At 40.4% G+C, this 20,992-nt stretch overlaps 1 protein-coding gene across 12 annotated transcripts in view; it reads right to left on the bottom strand.

Annotated features, from left to right (window-relative positions):
• TMEM131L (transmembrane 131 like) overlaps window positions 1–20,992 on the bottom strand; it is an 83,367-nt gene that overhangs the window by 37,142 nt on the left and 25,233 nt on the right. For 9 of the 12 annotated variants that reach the window (XM_058839183.1, XM_058839178.1, XM_058839179.1 and 6 more), the window contains 4 exons: window positions 8,434–8,505; window positions 7,399–7,522; window positions 6,215–6,331; window positions 4,090–4,200 (listed from right to left, as the gene is read on the bottom strand). The exons of 1 other annotated variant lie outside the window; for it this stretch is intronic. In XM_058839183.1, the coding sequence (XP_058695166.1) occupies window positions 4,090–4,200; window positions 6,215–6,331; window positions 7,399–7,522; window positions 8,434–8,505 (424 nt within the window). The remainder of the gene's footprint in view (window positions 1–4,089; window positions 4,201–6,214; window positions 6,332–7,398; window positions 7,523–8,433; window positions 8,506–20,992) is intronic. 2 more of the 12 variants (XM_058839182.1, XM_058839184.1) reach the window with 2 other exon arrangements.

The following is a 20,992-nucleotide window of genomic DNA, read 5'->3' as shown; positions in this document are numbered from 1 at the left end:
GCTGAGTTATGCAGCCAATGTTTGTACCAGAGGCAAATTAAAAAGGAGAGGCACAGCAGGGAAATCTCAGAAAGAGCCCTGCAAAGCACTGCCACTTAATTACCTGGTGCCTCTATTTTGTATTAGGTACTCAGGCATACATACTTGAATGTACATATGCACTCAGCAAACACAAATCCTCCTTGAACTGAACAAAGACAACTGATAGAAGCTACACAAATTAAATTCTTGACAGCTTCAGTAAGTTCTCAAGTTTAAATTTTAAAGAAATAAGAGGCCTCTTTCAATAAAACCGTAAAATCCTGAACCATCCATCTGGTCTGCAAGGAGCCCCACTCCTGACAAAGGGCTCACTGGAGACAGCAGAGTAGGCAATTATTTAGAAAACAATTCATCCATCAATGAGGTCTCAATCATACATGGTCTCTAAAAGATTTTTGGATGTATTCTTGCATCATTACCAGGACTTTAGAGCTCAAATCAGTTCCTGGAGTTTGGCTACAGTATCACTGAAAAAGAACAACACTGAACAAGCCTCCTCTTCTTTCTGTAGGCTGATCCCTCAAAGCTCCTGTCCTGGACAGTCCCTGGCCCTAAAGTGATACTTCCACACTGAGTGCTGTTAATAAGCTGTCCCTGTAATAATGATTCAGCAGAGTTTCATCAGGTTCTTTTTAGGCAGTTATCAGGACAGCACACCAAGAAAGCTCTACTGTCTTCTTTCCTTCTCCACACTCAAGCACCACACTTGGGCACATTTGCTTCTCTGATCCTCTGCCCACCAGTGCAAAACACAGCTTCAGGAGTGTTACATTCCTGCCAGTACTTGCAGTATTTCCCAAGCTATCAGTTCACAGACTTTGAACTCCTCTGGGAAGTCAGCAAAGTAGTACCTGTGTCTCCTACAATAAGACACTCCACCCTGCACGCCACTCCTCCACTGACATTTCCACCATCCTGAACACATCAAGGCAGTGATGTAGCTGCCCAAATACTAAACAATGCCAAAAAACAGGCAACTATAGTGAAGACTACACCCAGAAGCTGGGTAAACAAAGATGACCTATATGGGCTCCACCATCTGTTACAGCTTAGTGGTAACTAGCCACAGATGAGTGGCCATGTGGACGTACTACGAATTCACAGTGTGCAACACAGCTCTTCTTTCCTCCAACGAGCGAGCCACAAGCCCAGAAATCCTGGGATCCACAACCACAGGCAGAGAGAGCACACCAATCCCAACCCTTCAAAAGCTGAAATGTTGAAAAGGGTAACAGAAAGATGGAAACATTTAACAGTAAGAAAGGCAGGTTTGCCTTATTCTTTTCTTATTAAGCACAAAAGTTTTTGCTTAAAAACATGCAGAATGAAGGAGAAAAAAGAAAGGCCTTTGTGCTTTGTTCATTAAAAGATAAAAACAACACACAAAATCCACAGGAGTTAATTTTCCACAAAAAATTCAAACACAAACCTGTTGCATATTGCATTTCCAGTGGAAACACTACAGTAAACTTCCATCTATAATCCCCAGGTAAATGTTATATTTCCAATACAAATAGCCTACAGTGGCACAATTTTACCCAAACCCCTATTTACATTCAGCCAAATAAATGTTTGCAAACTGAAGAAGTTACAAAAAGGGGTGGTCAGTTTGGTTAAGAAATGGACAGCCCTTTACCAGAGATACTACAGAGCATGGAGTCTTCCGCTTGGCAAAGTGGAAGTTGAAAGTTCTGATGCCACCTACAAATGCTTCTGAGTATAAGCATCAGAAGCAGGAAGAGTTACATAAATTAAATCTCAATATATAAAATGGCCACAAAGCAATTTAAATTGGAAGTCAGGTGTAGGTTTCCAACTGTCAAAGTATTAAGAGTAAGTATTTGGGGTAACAAGGCCTCCAGCAATTCTGGTAAGTCACTTTACTAGCACATGATGGGGCTAAATGATGACAAAGCTGTTTTGGCCTTGTCGACCAAGGATGTCAGTATTACTGAACAATTTAAACACAACCACCTTTAAAACAGGAGGCAAAAAATAGACACACAGCATGTAGCTCTCTGTCTGAGGTTTCCAAGCAATATCAGTGGACTTCACAGGTAAGGACACCTGTGTTTCAAACTTAAAGCTATCGCCCAAGGTTAGAACTCAATCATCCCAAGGTGAAAACAGATGCACAAATGAGGCTTATGCTATCCTGACTTTATCCTGGTATTTTATGTCAGTTAAAAATAAACAGGGGAAAAGAAATGTGCACAGCTAGAGTATGACTGGTTTGTTTTAAATGCTTTTTCACTACAAGACTCCATTCTATGTGTAATAGCTATGTATCCTTCAGTTTGCCCTTGTGTAGTTGCTCACTTTAACCTCATCAACCTCCCTCCCTTTTACATCTTCAACAGAATTCAGCATCTTCTGAGCTTAAAACAGAAACTGGACAACACAAAACGATACCATTTTTTTAACGAAATCTGAATCAGAACATAAGGAAGATGAACTGAAGAAGGCACTTCTGGAGAGGACGGCTAGCTGCAGAGAAACATTCTTCTGAGAGGAACCCAAACTCAAACCATAAACTCCTCTCCAGTATTTAGATCTTGTCTATCATCTTCAACAGCTGAGGAGCCCATCCCACTGCTGAAGCATTTCTGCTCAAATTGATAGCATGCAATGAAGAGTGTTTCCTCAATTACAGCACAGCACAGAAAAAATTACACCCAGAGCTTGGAGAATTGAGTCAACACCCTCTCCCACCTCATGTCCTACAAGATTAGTGCCAGGTGGTACCATGCTGCCCTGCTAACATGACCTCAAATGTGTACTCCACACAAATAAAGCTTAGGATAATGTCTGTCACTTTACAGTGAGGAAAACGTCAAATGTTCCCCAAAACTTCTCCACTCAAGAATTCAGACTGAACTGCAAAAAAAGCATGTCTGCAATTTTCAGATACTACCCAACAACAACCCATTGAGCTAGATGGGAAGATGCAGACATAAACAGCATCGAAGAAACCTTTCAGTTCTACCTCTAGCACCCCAAATTACAAAACCTGAAGATTTTTGCTTCCTTTCCAAGAGTCTGTCTTTGTATGTCCACAAGTAAGCTCAACCGTTTCACTACAGGGAAGAGACTGGTATGGAGGAAAAGAAAGGGAGAGAAGGAAATTGTACAGTAACATTGGATAGAGGTAAGATTAACCTAACATACACATAGCACACTGAAAAATACAATCTATGCTGGTATTTTTCTCAGGTAGAACAGAAGGCATCACAAAGGCAATTAATGCAGCTTACATTTAGATAAAGTATTAAATTCTGTTACATGCTAAGGTATTATGTTTTTAGAAAAACAATGTCTGCGCATAATACGACAGGAAATCTGAAAGATCAATCTTTCAAATTAGTTATTCACTTGAGAGGCTCCATATGGACTGGAAGACTATGAAAATATCTGCAAACAAATGACAGCAATCATTAAACTTCTTTCAACTCAAATATTTACTCCTCATAAATTCAACTTGCTGTGTTCTCCAGAGCTCCTTGTGAAGATCAGGTAAGCAAAGTTGGTATATTCAGCACTGACAGGGGCAGGAGGGGATGCTGCAGCCTGACTCCCAGCTCCCAGTCTCATCCACACAGCAAGCCATGCTTTTTAACTGTGGCTAAATGTTGGTGCAGCCCTGCTGTAAGCTCACATGGGGAGTTGGCCCCAAGTAAAAAACAGAACAAACCAATACAGCTTCCTGCCCTTCTCAATTTTATGGTATAAAGCTTATTTTTTTGTTTAGGGCAGACCAATTCTCAAGTTCAGTCAGAGCACAGCCACTTCACAAATGGTTTTGCCAGCAAAATTTAGAGGGCACCCCGCCACAGAGGCACAAGGAAGAACAAGTGTGAATAGCTTAAATGCCAAAGACTGTCTCACAAAAGCAGCTGATCCCAGTAACCCCATACTTTGCAGTCTCTTTCCTGCAGTCACTGGTACTTGGAGTTTTTGCTAATGTTTCTTGCATCCCAAAAACCTGAGGTCAAAAACCTTTTGTGGTTATACAGACCTAGGTTTCTCCCCTTGAAATGTATACTGTACCAGTGTGTGTGATGCCTGGATGTTCTGAATGTGTGGAAGCAGTAAGTAGGCATTTGCTAGCTGCACTTTAGGCTCTTCTGGAGAAGACATCGGAGTTCCTGTTCCAAAAACCTAGTATTAAAAAAAAGGTCATTACACCAACATCTAGAATTTCAGTTATAACAGCAACTTCCAAAACTATATTGCTAATAGCAACAAGCTTCCCAAAAAACAAATCCGTTTTTCACGCTAAATTCTTTTAAAGGACAATAAACATAAAGTTCCAATGTAGAAAGTTATCATAGACATAAATGGCACTCAAGATTCATCACTCTTTCAAGCACTATTACAAAAACAATGCACTCGCTAGCAGAGCATCAGGTTATGCCAAAAACCAAGTATCTACATTCTCCTACTATTCTCCAGGCAATTACAATACACATATCACCATTTGGAAGCATGGTAATTTCTGAGAAAATTTTGTTACTAGTCCCACTGAATACTGAATTCAATAGCTCTGCCTTAAAAATTGAGTAAAATATTTTCTCATTATTTTGGTTTTCAGAACACTAATATTTGCAATTTGGATGGCTCTACTATATTCATATTTTGCTCCACCAAGATTAGTTTATGACAATGAGATGCACAATAAGTGGGGGCTTTGGAGCCAGGAGGGATCAAGGAGACAAAGGATCATTAGAGGCTAATTAAAATTACTTTGGACTTTTCACTTGTATGCAAAGATTTATTGTTTTTAATAGGAAAAATCTTTTTAATCAAGAGGATAACAAAATGCATTCTATGCTCCCTGAACATCTCTGACTACATATAGAAAATACCAGAACAAAGGGAATATATATATATATTTTTTTTTTTTATGCAGGTATTTTATAAAGTACATTTTAATACAATGGTACCTGATCTCCATTTGGATGATTCTTCTGTACATACTCTTACATAAATACATTAGAAACATCAGATGTTTCAAGGCTTTGGGGCTCTCAAGAGGACTGTAACTGTGCATAAAACACTCAAGTCATGTCTCTTTTTGAAACTCTTAAACCTAATGTGAGCTGAAAACATGGACAGCTACTTCCTCTGTCTCAGGTGGCTGGTGAAAATGTCCATGTAAACCTGTCTGCTACTGATTTTTGCATCAGTCTAACAGGAAACAAACCAATTTTGAGGTGGCACTGACAACGGCTTCCCTGAAACCTCTTGATAAAAGGCTGAGCTGACTGGGCAATAAATGAACAGCACAGGGAGGGGTGAGATGTCAAAAAGAAATGGTCAATCATTCTACAATGCACTTTTTCCTCACCCTTGATGAAATGTTCCTGCCAAATGTGGCATTAGCTCTGATAAATACTAGATAAATGCAACATTTGTATTAAAATCCTGTGTATTTCAATTGAACTTGCCTAACCTTTTATTAAAGAAGCTTTGTTTTCCAGCACAATATCGAAGTATAGGAATGAAATAGTTTGATTATTGAATAAAGCCATTGCTCTTTTTAAATCACTAAATTCAGAGTAAAGAAATTTCTTCATCAAAATAAAAGCCAAGAATTTGGAATATATAGTGTCCCTTATAAAAATTTTTCAAAGCTAAAGATCTGCTTGAATTCACCAGTTAGTCAGAAAACAGACAGTTTTAAGGCACAACCACTACTTCAACTTTTATGTTTTAAGGGCCTAAACCTCTCACCCTGTGTCCCTCTCATTACCCAATGTGTTTACATAAAATCCTGAAGAGTAGCTGAAAACCACCTAAATTATTTCCTAGTGGGTTTTCCCAACAAATGCATTTCAGCACAGTGCAGTCTAAATTACACTAATATATAAAACTAATTAGACCATGATCTTTTAAGTACACACATACAAATACACTTGGTTTTACTACCACAACTAGCCCCACTAACAGCACTAATTTTAACCTTATACATGCATGTGATCATGACACTAGCACTATCTAGTAAAAGGGATAAACTGTTAACATTACCCCACCTGATCTGTATCAGGAATTCAAATATTATTGATTATTGATACCCTAAAATTATGAAAACCAATTTTTAAAGCACAAGTAAATCCAAAACCCAAGCTAAAAATAGGAGTAATGCCCTGATATGAAAAATAAGAGCAGTTACCTGATATGAAAGTACTCCATGAGATGAGGTATTTATAAATAATGAGCTTTCAATACTGCCTTCTTCTGTGGGCAGGAAGAGTACTCTGAAGGACATCTTTCCCATCGCTGGAATCACCTGCAGAGACCACAAAGAAGCTTGCTTGCTTGGTGTCAGCGATCACACACTCACCACTCCGTCACAGGGCCCAGAGGACACTGACACAGGTACATCCCTGCCTGTAAATCCCACTATGCAGAACCTCAGCGCTCAGAAGTTTCATCTGTGCACAGCTCTCAACTCTTACTACAAAGAGCTGAGATCACACAGCAGCTTGCCAAGTTATGGCTGGAGTTTCTCAGATAGCATGGGGCCTCACCACTCAAGGCTTCTTTTTGCCCAAGATCTTAACCACGCAGCACCAACGGGCTGTGAGCGCACAGAAACGCTTCCCCGCACACAGAGAGAGACAGCTCTTGCAAAGGGAATCAGTGCCCCTGTGATACACAGGCCAACCAGTCAAAGCTGAACTTGGGCAGCACTCTCAGTAACTAAATAGTCTGGCTGGAGGAACAATGACATTTATGTCTGCACAGTAATACCCATTCAGCTATAGTAAAAGCAAAAATAAGACGGAAACATAATAAAACCCCTTTGCGCATCAGCAGAGGATAAAAACCGGGCTTCACCCAACTCAGATCACTGCAATTCATTCTTAGCACCTATTATATTGCTGTACATTGTTAAAAAAATCAGAGTTAAAATAATGGTCTTAGATCATAAAAGGCAATTATGCCCATAATTGCAATACAAAATACATAAAACATTTCACTGCAGGTTTTCCTGACGAATATGCAAGACCATTCAAAAGACTGAAAATTCATGGCTGTAGAACACCCACATGCCTGTGGATTACTGCATAACACCGTTTAAAGCAGAATGAGATTTTAACAGCCTCTCTAACACTGAAAAATTCTTCTCTTCCTCTGTTACTGTCAAACACATTTCCTACAGTAGGTTTTGGATGGCTTCTCCCAAACAAGTCTAAGTAGAAGTGAACAAAAAAAACCACTAGCAAAACAGAAAAAGAGTTGGAGGTCCTACAAAAAAGCACAAAAACACAGAATGAAGAGCTTATGCCAAAGGAAGCACGAAGGCTTGGCTCTGGGCCATTACATAGTTTCCAAAAGTACATCAACACTCACCCGGCTATGAGCAGGAGACACATGAAACTGTCTAGTAGCTGTAAACACTGAATTGACTACAACATCTCTATCTCTACTAGGGTTGTAGGCATGCAGCATTTTAGCTCTGGGTAACCCCAGCAACCTAAAGCAGGGAGAAAAAAAAAGAGAAATCATTATTCACTTTATAAGCACAGGCAAAGCAGGAAAGAAGCAACACAAATCACCCTAAAACATGGTGATCAACAATTACCTAGCTGTAATTAATCTTTGGAAACACACCAAATAAATTTTGCATTTAGTGTACAAAGGCAAATATGTAACACTGTGATGTGAGGTACACTTAGCCAAAACCCATTGGAGTAACTAGGAGTAAAAGAAAAAAATTACTCTTACATAGCAAAGTTTTGGATAAACTTTATATAAAGGTTTATATAACTGAAGTCTTGTTTTGTCAGCTAAAGCAACAATTCTCTTGAGGCTTTTGCTTAAGCTACTACATCCTAAACCCCAACATCTTAGACATTCCTCCAGTGCATCCTCTGAAATACTCCTTTAACTCACAAGGAGACTGTGTTTCTTTTTTATTGATAGACTGATTATCACTTAAGAACAATTTTTTAAGTTTCCTTAAAAGTGAACAAAGAAAAATCTAATGTATTCTACCAGTATGTTTTGCTTGGAACTCTCTGGATTTTGTTATCAGAATTTCAAGGAAACAGCAAGCTCTTCCTCCACTAGAAAGGCAATCTTTCAAAAAATGAACAACCACCATGAAACAATTATTTGACATCCATGCAGAATCACCTGAAATGTACACCCAGAATGCATTATATTCCCTATTAGCTTCTCCTCCTTCTCAGAACTACACTGATTTTAACCTACAAAACATTGCAAGGCAAGAAATGCACTTCCAGCTCTGTGGCAATTACTACTTCTCTATTTTTCAGATGACGGCATGATCCCAACTAATGTTTTTCACCCAAATGGAGCCCAGTATAGCTGTTCCTCCACACTTCATTATTAACCAAAATAAAAATAACATAAGATACTCACTGCATTCCAAAATGCAGAACTGATGGGTGAAAATGTAAGGCCTTCCCATTTGGAGGCATCTTTGCTGAGAAGCTGAAAAGAAGGTTAAAGAAGCCACAATTAATATTTAGTGGGCACAATGCTACAATCTGCAGGGAAGGAAGACACATTACAGGCTGTTAACTCCTTCTATTCTGAACCTCCCTTCCTTGCACAGGTCTCCACAATCATGCTGGCACGTCTGTTTATGGGGCAGTGGAGTACAAAGGGGAAACAACTGGGAAGAGTCCTGAGGAATGAAAACTGCGTCAGCATGGAGCAGATCCCCAGGCTCACCAATTAGAAATCTATGCAAGCACTGGTACGAGCACACAGAGATGCAGAGGTAGAGGAGTAAGCAGCAGCTTGGTCAAAAGCAGAGATCAAATGAAGTGCTCGTATAGCTGTGGCTTTAATGCCAGCTCATTTCTTCTATGCAGAAGAGAGTAAGAAATACTCTGAAGCACATACATCACCATCTTTCCTTTGCCCTACAAAAAGTAACAATAAAGTTCCTATCAGTTCTAGCACATCTTTAGATTATTTCAACATTACCCAGTAACATAAAATTCCATTATATCTTCACCATTTTCTCAATTAAGACTTGTCCTCCACAAGTCTCAAAAACCACAGTGGTAAAAACAAAAGCCCAGCATTTGTTTGTTTTATTTGCAAACCCAGTGCTACTCTGTTAAAAGCTTCCCCAGAAGCAGTCTGCATCTTGAGTAGCCAGAACCTACCAAGAGTAGAAAGTTTAATCTTTATTGGATGATGCTAATAAGCATCCTAGCAAGGATGAGTCCTAGAAGGGAGGGATGGACTATGGTCTCATTAGTTATCTGGCTGCTTTGCATAATTTGTGGTAGTAAGTCAACTGGTTCCCAATTTTAAAATGTAGCTTTGTGACATTATACCTTTAATAGCTCTTAGTGTGTACATAATCCTGCTGTTGTATTCCAAAGCAACAGACATCATAATTTATTACCAGTCAGGAAAAATAATGCTTATTATCATGAAAACCAACAACTCTTACGAAAACATAGAATCACAGAAGGGAGGGAACTCTCTCACTATCATAGCAGGTGGAATGCAATATATCCACATAGCATTCCTGAGGAGCTGCTAGTGATAGTCTCCTTCCAACCACCTTGTCTCTGCAGCAGCCAGCTCTTGCTCCATTCCTAGAAACACTGCACCTTCGTTGCAACAAGCACCTTCTTCCCCTTCCAAAAATCAGCCTCAGGTACATACCCAGAAGTTAAGTCTGAGTACTGTTGTAATCACATACAAATTGAGATTACTACTATAGTAAAAGCCACAGATATTTGAGAAAGATGTCTCTTAAAGGATCTCAGATCCTTTTATTGTATGCATACACATAAGCAGCAGAACAAAAGTTAAGCCACTGGTTAATGCACTACAATATGACCATGAACCTCACCACTGCTTAAGTTTCTAGCATCTTACAGGTACTGCTGAATTACCTTCTCTCACCAGAAAAATCTTTGCTGACAACAGCAAGAAGTTGAGTGCCTCTCTCTGCCAATTCATGTAATTGGCAGTAGCTCTCCAAGACTTACCCTCAGTCTGAGGAATTCTAGCAGCATCAGCTCTTTTCCTCTCAATTCTCGCTCTTTCCCACAGGCACCAAATGCACCAGCTGGGTGCAAATCCAGCAGTGGATGTAGGAGACTGCATTTCATTTGTTCTAGGTGAATATGGCCTTGCTGTAGCACTGGTTCTTAAAAATGCACTGTATTGCTGTTCAGCCAATCCTCTACTAGTCAAAAAATGGGAAAATCCCTATGAGAGTAGCAGCAGGAAGATCCCAGGTTGTCATTTATTCCTTCTGGAGAAGGCAGCCTGGACCTTGCATGGCCGAAGCCAAGACTCAGTTAATGACCTGCGCAGGCTCCGAGCTGGCTCCTGAGCATGGAGACAACTTTGGAGCATCCCTACTTGACCAAGAATGGTCTGTGACTACAAGACATCCAGCTTCTGCTTTGCACCCCACAAAAGCTGCCAAATCACTTCAGGCTCCAGCCTGGCCCCAAAAGGAGAACAGCCACATTCCTGTGGCATCTTGCCCATCACCCAGCCCACTGTCCAGCTCCAGGGCGTCTGCACCGCTTATCAGTGGCGCCGAAGCAGTGCCAAAACATAACCTGAGAGCTGACTCTTCAACAAGAGAACTGGTGGAAAGAGAACTGCCTCTGCTTTGGGTTGGTTTTCTTCCCCCAAGGGAAAAGATGACAGCTTGGAATAAAGGGAACAAGCAGGAGAACATTCTGCTCTTGACACTCGAACAACTAGGATGCACTTTGAAGTGCATCGCTGTACAGAGAAAGAGACAGGCCCATCTACATTAGAAGTGTACTTCTCCAGTTACTGTCTCTAAAAGGCTGGCAAGAACACTTCCTTCAAGTAGGAAGCTGGCAGAACACCATTCTGCATCCCTGCGCTCCAAACACAATTCAGATCTCTGTGAGGAATCTGACACTGAAATAAACACCACGGCATTTTACTGAGACGTTTAAAATTTGAAGTCACTTTTAACAAAAAAAACTACTTTTTTTTCTCTGAAAGCATCATCTCACCAGTAGGTTCACCTCAAATTATGCCAAAATTGCTCTTTTAGCTACAGATGACGTGTCCAAAAAAGTACACTGATCCTTTCATGAGAATGTCGCAGGCTTGGAAAGTCAGAAATATCTGCCTAAGAATGGAAGTCTTGAAACAACAAATATGGAGAAACAGGCCTCTTCACAACAGAAGCCTAGTTTCCAGTTAATCTTCCATTGCCTTTAAAATATCTAAACATCCCATTAAGCATGGCACCTAACAAAGCTGGAACCCATGCTCCATGGAATCTCTTTTTTTGACAGACCAGTTGAACATCTTCTGAATGGCAGATTTTGATAGAGTAGCTCAATTCCAACATTTCAGAGGACACTTTTAAGCGCAAGTGAACTGGAGGAGAAAGAAATAGAAGAGGGGAAGGAAATTCTTGGCAATTTCTTTGAACACTCAGTATCCATCAAAAACCTAGTTTAAATGGTGCTGTTATCACTTCCCAGCCCAACAATTCCATGCCCTTCCTCCTCTCTATCCACACAATATATTTAAAACCCTGACACCCTGCACCATCCATTTCCAGGAAAAGAGAGTAAGAAAAATGGAAACACTGAGCAGGTTGGGGAGGACACCACATGGTCACCCAGAGCACCAGGAAAATTTGGGGACAGGTTCTGGCAGGAAAGGTGAGGGTGAGCCCATGAAATCTCATCTCAGCACCCTCACTTGCAGAAAACACCCAGTAGAGAGAGAGATAAATCCCAAACGTGCACACAACCATCAGGAGTGCCTACTGGGGAAAAAGGTGGATGTGGAGTGGAAAAAGCAGGCTGAAGGGGAGGTGGGGTAAGGAAGAGGGGTGACACCAAGGGAGAAGAGCAGGATGGAGGAAGGCAAGCACCGTTGTGCAAGCAGAGGAACACATAACTCCAGGGCAGCGTTTTTACGGGATTTTGTTGTTCTTTTTTAAAAGGTGCATGAGCTGTAAAATGTTAAGCTACCATATTCCATCCACTAAGAAGCCCCGGGGTGCTTGAACATGGAGAAGTTCCATCCTTTCACAATGTTTCCTGCTTCAGGAAAGAACGTTTTGGTGTCCTGTTGATGTGGGACTAACGAAAGGAGATGCTAATACAGGGATGCTGAGAGCACTGTTAAATATAGCAATGGAATTGTTTTGCCCTTGCTTTTTTCAGTTCTGTTAGTCGGTGATGTATGAAGTAAACATAGGTAAACAACCAGGTCAGCATTCACAGTCCCAAACCCTAATATTTTTATGTGATGTATATTATAAACATTTGTTTGAAATACGCAAAAGCCTTATGCTTCCCGGAAGTCCAACAGAAACAGATCTTTTTAAACAGGACATTTATTCCTACTTCACTGGTCAAAATCACAAAATAAATATTTTCTCCTAAAAACCCAAACAAAAAAAGCAATCAGAATAAATTGCTGGAGATTGCATTGGGGTTTTTTGTTAGTTTTGGTTTTTTTTAAATTAAATTTTAAAACTGAGTTAATTCATCAGATTATACACAAAAAAAACACTCCATCTGCAGAACAAACTGCATTTGGCCAGACGTGAAGGACATTTCCTGGAAGGAAGCTTATCTCAATGTTACTTTTTCTTCTATTAGCTCCTTTAAGTCTTCCTTGTATCTTTAGTTAACACTTGAATTGATTACTTCATACTATCTTAGCATGCATATTATCTGATGATTCAGATAGCAACATCTGTAGCTGAAAATAATCACAAATGCTACTTGGTTCCCTTTCTTCTTCCTTCCTTTTTGTATGCTTTGTTCACAGCATATGCTGAAAAAGGCAAGTTGGGGAAAGGCATTTTATTGTTGGGTCTTTTGCTTTATGGCTGCAGGGAGCAGCTTGGAAGCAGCAGGCAAAAAGGACTGGATTCTTGAATATACAAGAGGTCCTTTTTGAGTGTAGCTGTTTAGGCAGTCCTGTTTTATTTCTCAGGATATTGATAAAAGTAAAATTCTACTTACGCTGAGCACTTTGGAACTTTGCAGCACCAGTGCAGTAATGTTAATGAACCCACAAGATGAGGTTTTGAGATACGGAAGTGTGTATGTATTGTACAGGAAAGCACATTCTTTATGCAAATTGAAATAGAGAGAAGGAAATAAAACCCCTCATTTACTGACTAATTTTAGATTCATTCTTCTAGACTACACCTGATAAAGAAAACACAGAATGAAGCACATAGGGAAACAACCAAACCCACCCCCCCCCCACCCCCCAGATCTTTTTAATCGTTCTGATTGCAACTGATGAAAAGAAATTATTTTGACAAATGAAAGCAGGTAATTAAGAGGTAACAGACATAGAAAACGTGGCTGAATCGAAGTCTTACATAGAGCTAATACAAAGCCTTGGTTTGTCACATCCCACTCTTAACTTCCCCTTTACCAAAGGCAGTAAAAGCAGAAACCAGTATTAGGATCATTAAATTGCAGCTCCTGAAAGAGACACAGTGCCTTTGAAGGTGATCATGAAGCTGTCTGGAAATACAAAATTAAAACCTGAGTTTACTATCAAGGCAACCCTGCCAAAACCAGAAACAGTTCTAATTTTTTTTTTTTTTTTTTTTTTTTTTTTTTGGTAACCTTTACCTCCTTCCTAGAGACAGAAAGAGTCTGCAGAAACCAGGAAATTGTCCAGCTTGCAATACCCCTGGCACTGCTCATGGGCAAGCTTACATGGTGTGTCCCTGTGGGGCTTTGGCACCTGCAGAAGAGTAGTCACACTCATCACCTCAGCTCCAGAGACTTACAGAACAGACTTCTCCTGAAGCCCTGTACCAACCTGTGGCAAGACATGAACCATTCAGTCTTTCTAGATTTTTTTTTTTTTTTACTTTTTGAAGAAAAAGAATGACCAACACATAAAAGGACACAAATGAGAATTCTGAACAGTGGAAACCTAGAAGTCCCACAGTCTCCTTTATTTTTAGCACCGTATTTTTTAGGGAAGAGAGGGAGGACTGACTCACTGCTTCTGAATGCTTGGGATTTGTAACCCATCATTAGGAATTCACTTACATGCTTTACCAGAGAGCTGTGCTGCTCCTGGAAGAAATTATTTTTCTTTTACTGTGAGGGTAATGAGGTACTGCAACATGTTGTCCAGGGGAAGTTGTGGGTGCTCCATCCCTGGAAGTGTTCACAGCCAGATTGGACAGGGGCTCTGAGCAATCCCATCTAGTGGAAGCATCCCTGCCATGGCAAGGGGTATTTGAACTAGACTGAGGTCCCTTTTGATCCACTCTATAATTCTGTAGGAAGGATGGTTGCCCTTATTTCCTCTGAAGCACACTACGTACATCATGGACTGAATCCCAAACTGTGGAGAGCAGGAAGGGCCAAAACAGTGTTACCTATCAACTTACATGTGCATGCATACCTGCTATTCCACATGGTTGGGCTACAGGAAAATATGCAAGGGCTGCTAAACCAGAAGAAACCAGTGAAATGGATGAGACAAGCTCTCTAAAAACAAGCCCCATAATTTATGGCATAAAAGAGGAAAGCAGGTCTACCAACCTTTTCTTTCTTTTTTGTTTCTTAAACTACTGAGGCTGGAAAAGTAATACATAGCTAAGATCTGCACACAAAAGTCTCGATATGCTGATAACTTATTTACAAAGGCAATGAAATAAAGTGGTAGGTAAGCCTAGCCTGTGTAAAACACAAACTATTCTGACACTTCCACTTGGTTCCTCACGCATTGCTCCCCTCCAGCAACCTCCTCTGCTCCATACTCTAGCCCTGGTGTTTCCACAGTCACAGGTGGCCTTCCTGGGCAACCTTCTCTCCTCTCACTGCCTGTGGTCATGCCCTTCTCTACCCAGTTCTGCAATAGCATTTACAAACATGATTTGCACAGCATTTACCTAAGCCACCAGCACTTCAGTTTTATTCATTACAAAACAACAACAAAATTGCAATGATCAAACCTAAGAGTATCTCACCCTATGGGCCTTAAAGCCACTTTTCTCAATGGGGCTTAAATGGAAAGACACGAATTTTAAAAACTGGCTTTTCTCTCTACCCTCACAATCAAATCCAAAGAAGTTAAATGCAGACCACAATAAAAATGAGATTAAGACTCGTAAAGAAATCTAGGGGAGTGATGATCAGTGAGGAGACGAAGTGCTATACTCAACATCTTGGCAAAAAGAAAAGGCTTTCTTCCCCAGCTGCAGCTGTGGTTTGCATTTTAGTAGCAGGAACAGCACAATAAAGCGCGTTTGAGAGCAAAGTGGAATTACTCCCTCACATAAATCAGTCCCCAACTTCTGAAATAACTGAAATCTGTAGTAAATTAAGACATTAATCCACAATGACTTGAATTAATCTGAAATTATTTTCTGAAATCTCTTCTTTGAGATCCTTTACTCACCCAAATTTCAAGCAACAACAGCACTCTCTAGAGATGTTCCAGGGGTGCCAGGTATATTGTCAGCATTTTGGACAGACTAAGTAACTAAGTTACTTGTTTTGGATGACTGTATAGGGCCCACTAGTCCAAAATGCACATCAAACACATTTTCCTTTGAAGTACTTCTGCTGCTGCTGCCAGCAAATCCCAAATATCCTGCCAGGCAGAACATTTACCTTCATTTTACTTTTGGCTTCATGTAATTCAACAACTGCCTTTACATTCTGCAATACTTCATAAGGCAAACTCTGATAACTCCTCTCAAATAAAACCTTTAGCTTGCCTTTCTCTTTTTTTTCTCTTCATTACAATTTATCTTTTTCACAGAAATCAGCAATCTTCCATTAAAACTAAAAATGCAGAAACAATACAATTTACTCTTAAGTTCTTACCAAGAAAAATTAAAAGAGCCACTTGCTCCATGCAATTGCAACATGCAATTTTGGCGTCATCAGACACCTTGGTACTCTTGAAGTTTTGTCTTTACCAGGTCCTGGACTTGTGGGGTTTTAAGAAAATGCTGCATTTCGTGTCTCTTTGAAGACTGCTTCTAGCCCAGGAGTTTCCAAAATAAAACAAAAAATCACAAAGGCAGCTCATGCTGGTTTTTTCCTTTTTAAACCTCAACACTTTTTAGCCAAATTCACTTTTTTTTGCTTAATTTGCTTACCCTCAAGTTTCCGAACCCTCAAAAAAACCCCGAAGAACATTTAAACTGACTACATAACACAGGTTCGTTCTTCAAAAACTGCCACTAAGATCACAAATAATTGCTGAGATGTTACTTTCTTCCTATCTCACTCAATTAACCAGAATGAAAAAAAGCAGTCAAACCTGAAGCACCCTGGCCTATTTAATACATGTACAGAAATGGCTGCCTTCGGAAGAACGCTGCTCAACTCTCCCAACTCCAAACCCCTACAAGAGAAGCTATGAGTCTCCACACCTCTGAAAGATTGGGTCCTCCAGCCACACCTGCCCAGCATCTCTGAACTGAAAATAAAATATTTTCAAGTGAGATGTGCTGCTCACAGCCTTTTCAGAAACTTTGAACACATGAACCCTAAAGAAAGGGTACACAGAGAAGTACCTAGAGAAAAGGCCTCCACAGTGTCACCATACTGCCTTCTCTGGCTAAAAACAAAGCACTAATGCAAGCCTTGAGCTGAAATAGCATGAAATTTAAATGACTGTTCCCTACCCACAGTTTTCAAAGCCTTTTATTGAAAGCAGTCAAAATTCACAGCACAACCCCATGAAAGAGACTGGATAAAAGAACCTTTAAAAAGTCAAAAGATGGGCCACAATCCACCTGCCTTTACTTAAGAAGAGCACAATTATTTTTACTTACTAGGTAGCAAAACCTTCATTTCTGTCCTTGCAATGGCAAAATGACAGCAGAAAATTTTGGTGGGAAGGGCAGTTTTTAAGCACAGTCCCGTACTAACATAATCACAAACCGAACAAAACAAGAGGCGGGTATTTCAGAAGAAACAATTCTATCACACCTGCCTCAACCAAATTAATTCCCACAAAAGTAACAATGAATGTGTCTGCTTTTCCTGCAGCGTGTCTACAGAACAATTACCAGTAAACAAAGAAGAGATCCAAGTGACCTCACCAAGACCTCACCTTTTTAAACACACCAACTGCAATTCTGGTTTTAACAGTAAAAATAAAAAAATCATTTCATCAAGCACACCCAGGTTTACTCAAAAACTCTCCCCAAGCTGAAGAGCAAAGGGCCAACTCATGTCAAGTAAGTAGTAACCCTTCCTTCTTCAAGTGTTTCACTTTCACGTGCCAGGGAAACTAGTTTTCCTCCAGCTCTGAGAATCTGGCTTCTGCCTTGAGAAAAGCAGGACACATTGACAGGAAGCACTGTGGGACTGCAAAGCTCACAGCAATAGGAAGTTTCATTCTTGTCAAATTTCATTGCACCCAACCATTTCCTTTTTCTACATCAGGCATAGCCAAAAATTTCTATCTTGACAGAAACAAGTAACAGGAGTTCAGCAAAATGCATGAAAGAGCTCTGTGGTCACTGATAAGCTTGACCTGCTTAATAATTAAGAGTGATAATCTTCCTACAGTAATTAAGAGTGATAATCTTCCTATGGGAGCTGCCTTTTGCTGTTTCTACATTAATCCAAGCCTTTTAGTTTCTTTTTATAATGAAAGAGTACAGGCCTGTAGGACAGCATGTATTTGCCTGCTGGAGCTCAGCAACCCATAGGAAACCTTTACACTGAACCCATTAAGTGCCAAAAATCCCAGTATCCTTCCCCGTGCTTTGCCCCTCCCCGGGAAAAGAAAAAAAAAGAACGCTAACTAAAAAGGAAACCAAGCAAGTACAAGAAAAGTCAGACCTAGTACTTTAAAAGTAGTAACTTCTGCTTTTAATTTATTCCCCTTGATTTGGGTAGTGTTTCCCTGGAAAGAAGTTATAGAAAAGTCACTAAGTACCTCTTAAAGCTACAAAAAATACCCAATAGCAGAAAACATCAATCTGGACTTCGCATTTTTTCCTCTTTTGTGAATTTCAGGCCAAATTTTTAAAAACAAAGTATAATCTTTGAGTGTCAACCTTTAAGAATAGTATTCACTCACCCATGAGCATTCAACACCATGTCTTGTTAAAGCCAGTGTCAAGACAGACAATCAAAATTAGCTCAGTGTGGAAAACTGTACAAGTTACCTCCACAGTACTTTAAGAGGCAGCCTCAAATGCTACAATACAAAAAAAAGCAAAACACTCTGATATACAGTTTCACTGCATTGGCAGTAATTTATTTTACAAATTGATAAGATGCTGGGGAAGTCCCCCAAAAACTTGCACCACTTGCAAAATCTTTTTACCAAGCATTTGCTATATCTCCTCTAGCAGATGAAACTTCATACAAGACTTTCTGAAGCATTTCCAAATGCTTCAAATTTGTTACCACAAACTTAAACTACCTAAGTTTTCTAAAAGATACCTAGTTTTTCATGTAATTGAAAAGCATTTTCACAAGCTGTACTACATGAATGTGAAAATATGATGCAAATAAAAACATAAGGAGAAGAAGCAAGGCTACACTTTTCTTAAAGGTACAGTGAGCGTGGTGCTGCAGGGGGAAGCTGCGGTCACACAGTCATCCTGTGCACAGCAGGGAGCTGCTCCCCCACGCCCCAGGGGCCACTACCAACCTTCAGGAGGAAATGTTAAAGTCACTAGCCCAAAAAGCAACACTGAAAAGGTACCTTCAACCCCAAACCACCACCTCACAGGGGCATCACTCTCTTGTTCTTGTTTTCCATCCCTCCCAGCTGGGAGGTATTACAACCTCTTTATGCTCCCTCTGAATATTTCGGCATCATTTGACAAAGCTTTCTGTTCTGATGCACTAATTCATTGAATCTGTGGCACATGTGATGTGTGGTTTTTTCTTTAGACAGGACACAAAATATAGAACCTTATGAAGAACCTCTTAAAAATAGCAATAAAAAAAATGCAGACTATTTTTAATGTTCGCTGGCATTTTATTACCTGACAGCACTGTGCATTTTCATCATCATCTCTGCTCTTCAATAGCACAGTCACATAAACCTACTCTCAAATGAAGAGCTCTTCTCTTCTAGCTTCCCATACAAAACTGGTTATAGTTCAAAGTACATCCCCTCCCGCAGTCAGAAAAAGAAAGGGGAATCCTCCACAGCCGAATCAGTCAGATCATTTCCACTTTTTCACCTAAAGCCAGTGAACCCCCATAGTGACACCACCGCAGACAGCCTGCAAAATTTCCCTGCCTGCCCCTTTTGAAAAGTGCAGCTTGCTGAGCCCTCCTGTCTTGTGTCACTCGTCACTCTGGGTTGGGGTGTGCAAAATGGAAAGGCAGCTCCATGAGTTACTGACTATTAATAAAAACAAGCACGCTCATGGTGTGTTTGTGACCTACTCCTAAGTACCACTGTGTATTTATAGTTCACTAGATTACGTTGCTAGAGGAAACACGCAGATATGAAAAAATCTATACCAGAAAATTCAAATTGGCAAAAAAACGACGCCAAAAAAAATTGGCATTACCAGGATTAGTAGTTGCAACACTTATCACAGAAACCACCAGGTCCTTACAAAACATCTGGGATCTGTTGAAGCCAATGCACAGCATATGCTCTCAGCCAATTTCTTCTGATGTACAAAATGCTGCAGCGTCCTGCTATTATACAAAACAGAACCATATGAAACACACTCTGTTTCACAGGTTTATTAACAAAACGTCTACCACCAAAGAAACCTCAGGTATGTTATGGCTCTGAATTCCAGCAAGAGGCACCTAAAGTCCACAAGTTAACATTTGCTTCCTTCAACAGGATAGCTGTGAGGAAAGGAAAGGGAGGAAAATTAGCCAAAGAAACCAGCAGGAAGTCAGCTTTTGATTATTTTATATCCGTTAAAAAAACTATTTGCAATCAAATACAATATCAAAACTCCACCTCCCCTAGATTCTTGCATTTCCTCCTTTATTTCAAAGCTAGGAAGCTAATCAGAGTTCACCAACTGGAAATGTTCACCTGTGAAAACCAAAGGCAAAGCACCACTAATGCTATTTTTAGTTTCTTGACAAGCCTCTAACCAGACATCTGCTTCCACTGCAATGAAGGATGCACTTTGCTTCTGCATGCCCTACACAGGGCTTCTCAAGCTGCCCATAAGAAGAAAAGCTCCTCCAGAAATGGTTAAGATCCCTCTGCAGCCCAAAGGTGTATTTAACTGGTCTTGGCCATACATCTCTGGATACTTCTCACTCTTCAAGATAAGCAAATAAATGTCATGGTCCCACATGGGAACCCACAGAAAGGTCCCACTGAAGCCAGAGGGGCTTCTCATAGGCAGAGGGGCAGCTGAGGTGGACTGAGGAGCAGGACTGACACACAACACTTTGCCCCTTCTTATGGGAGCATTTGGATACATGGAGGATTTGCATCTGAACCAAGAGCAAGACAAAGCTTGGCAAAGTGCATCCAGCCTCTGAAGAGGCTTCCTCTGTCACTCCATGGCAATAATTTGCACTAAAAAAGGAGCAACGTGGCTTTGTAAGGCAGATCTTCAATCATGACAAAATGGAAGATGTGGCTTTTGGCAGGAATATAGCAAAAACAGAGGGAATAAAGAAACTCAAGGTGATGCCCAAACCACGGCCAGAAGTAGGTAACGTGGATTTGCAGTTACCACAAAGTCACATTCTCAACACCTGATCTTACCCTTCCACAGCTTGCAAGCTGTCAGTGGATAAAGGGAAAATAAAGATGATCTGAGTGTTCAAACCTAGTGTCATTGTCCCCAGTCCAGAACACACACCCATAACAACTTAACCTCCAAGTCGGGCAGCATGGGAAAGTCACAGATGACATGGGACAACCTGTAGTTTTCCAAGTCCCAAACAAGCTTCCTCAGCTTGGGAACAAGGCAAAGGTTCTCATCTTAAAATTTGGAAGCATACACTCTATACAGCTGGGCACTGCC

The sequence above is a fragment of the Poecile atricapillus genome, chromosome 4, assembly GCF_030490865.1.
Source record: "Poecile atricapillus isolate bPoeAtr1 chromosome 4, bPoeAtr1.hap1, whole genome shotgun sequence".
Taxonomy (NCBI): domain Eukaryota; kingdom Metazoa; phylum Chordata; class Aves; order Passeriformes; family Paridae; genus Poecile; species Poecile atricapillus.
This window is presented reverse-complemented; position numbering and strand designations above follow the sequence as displayed.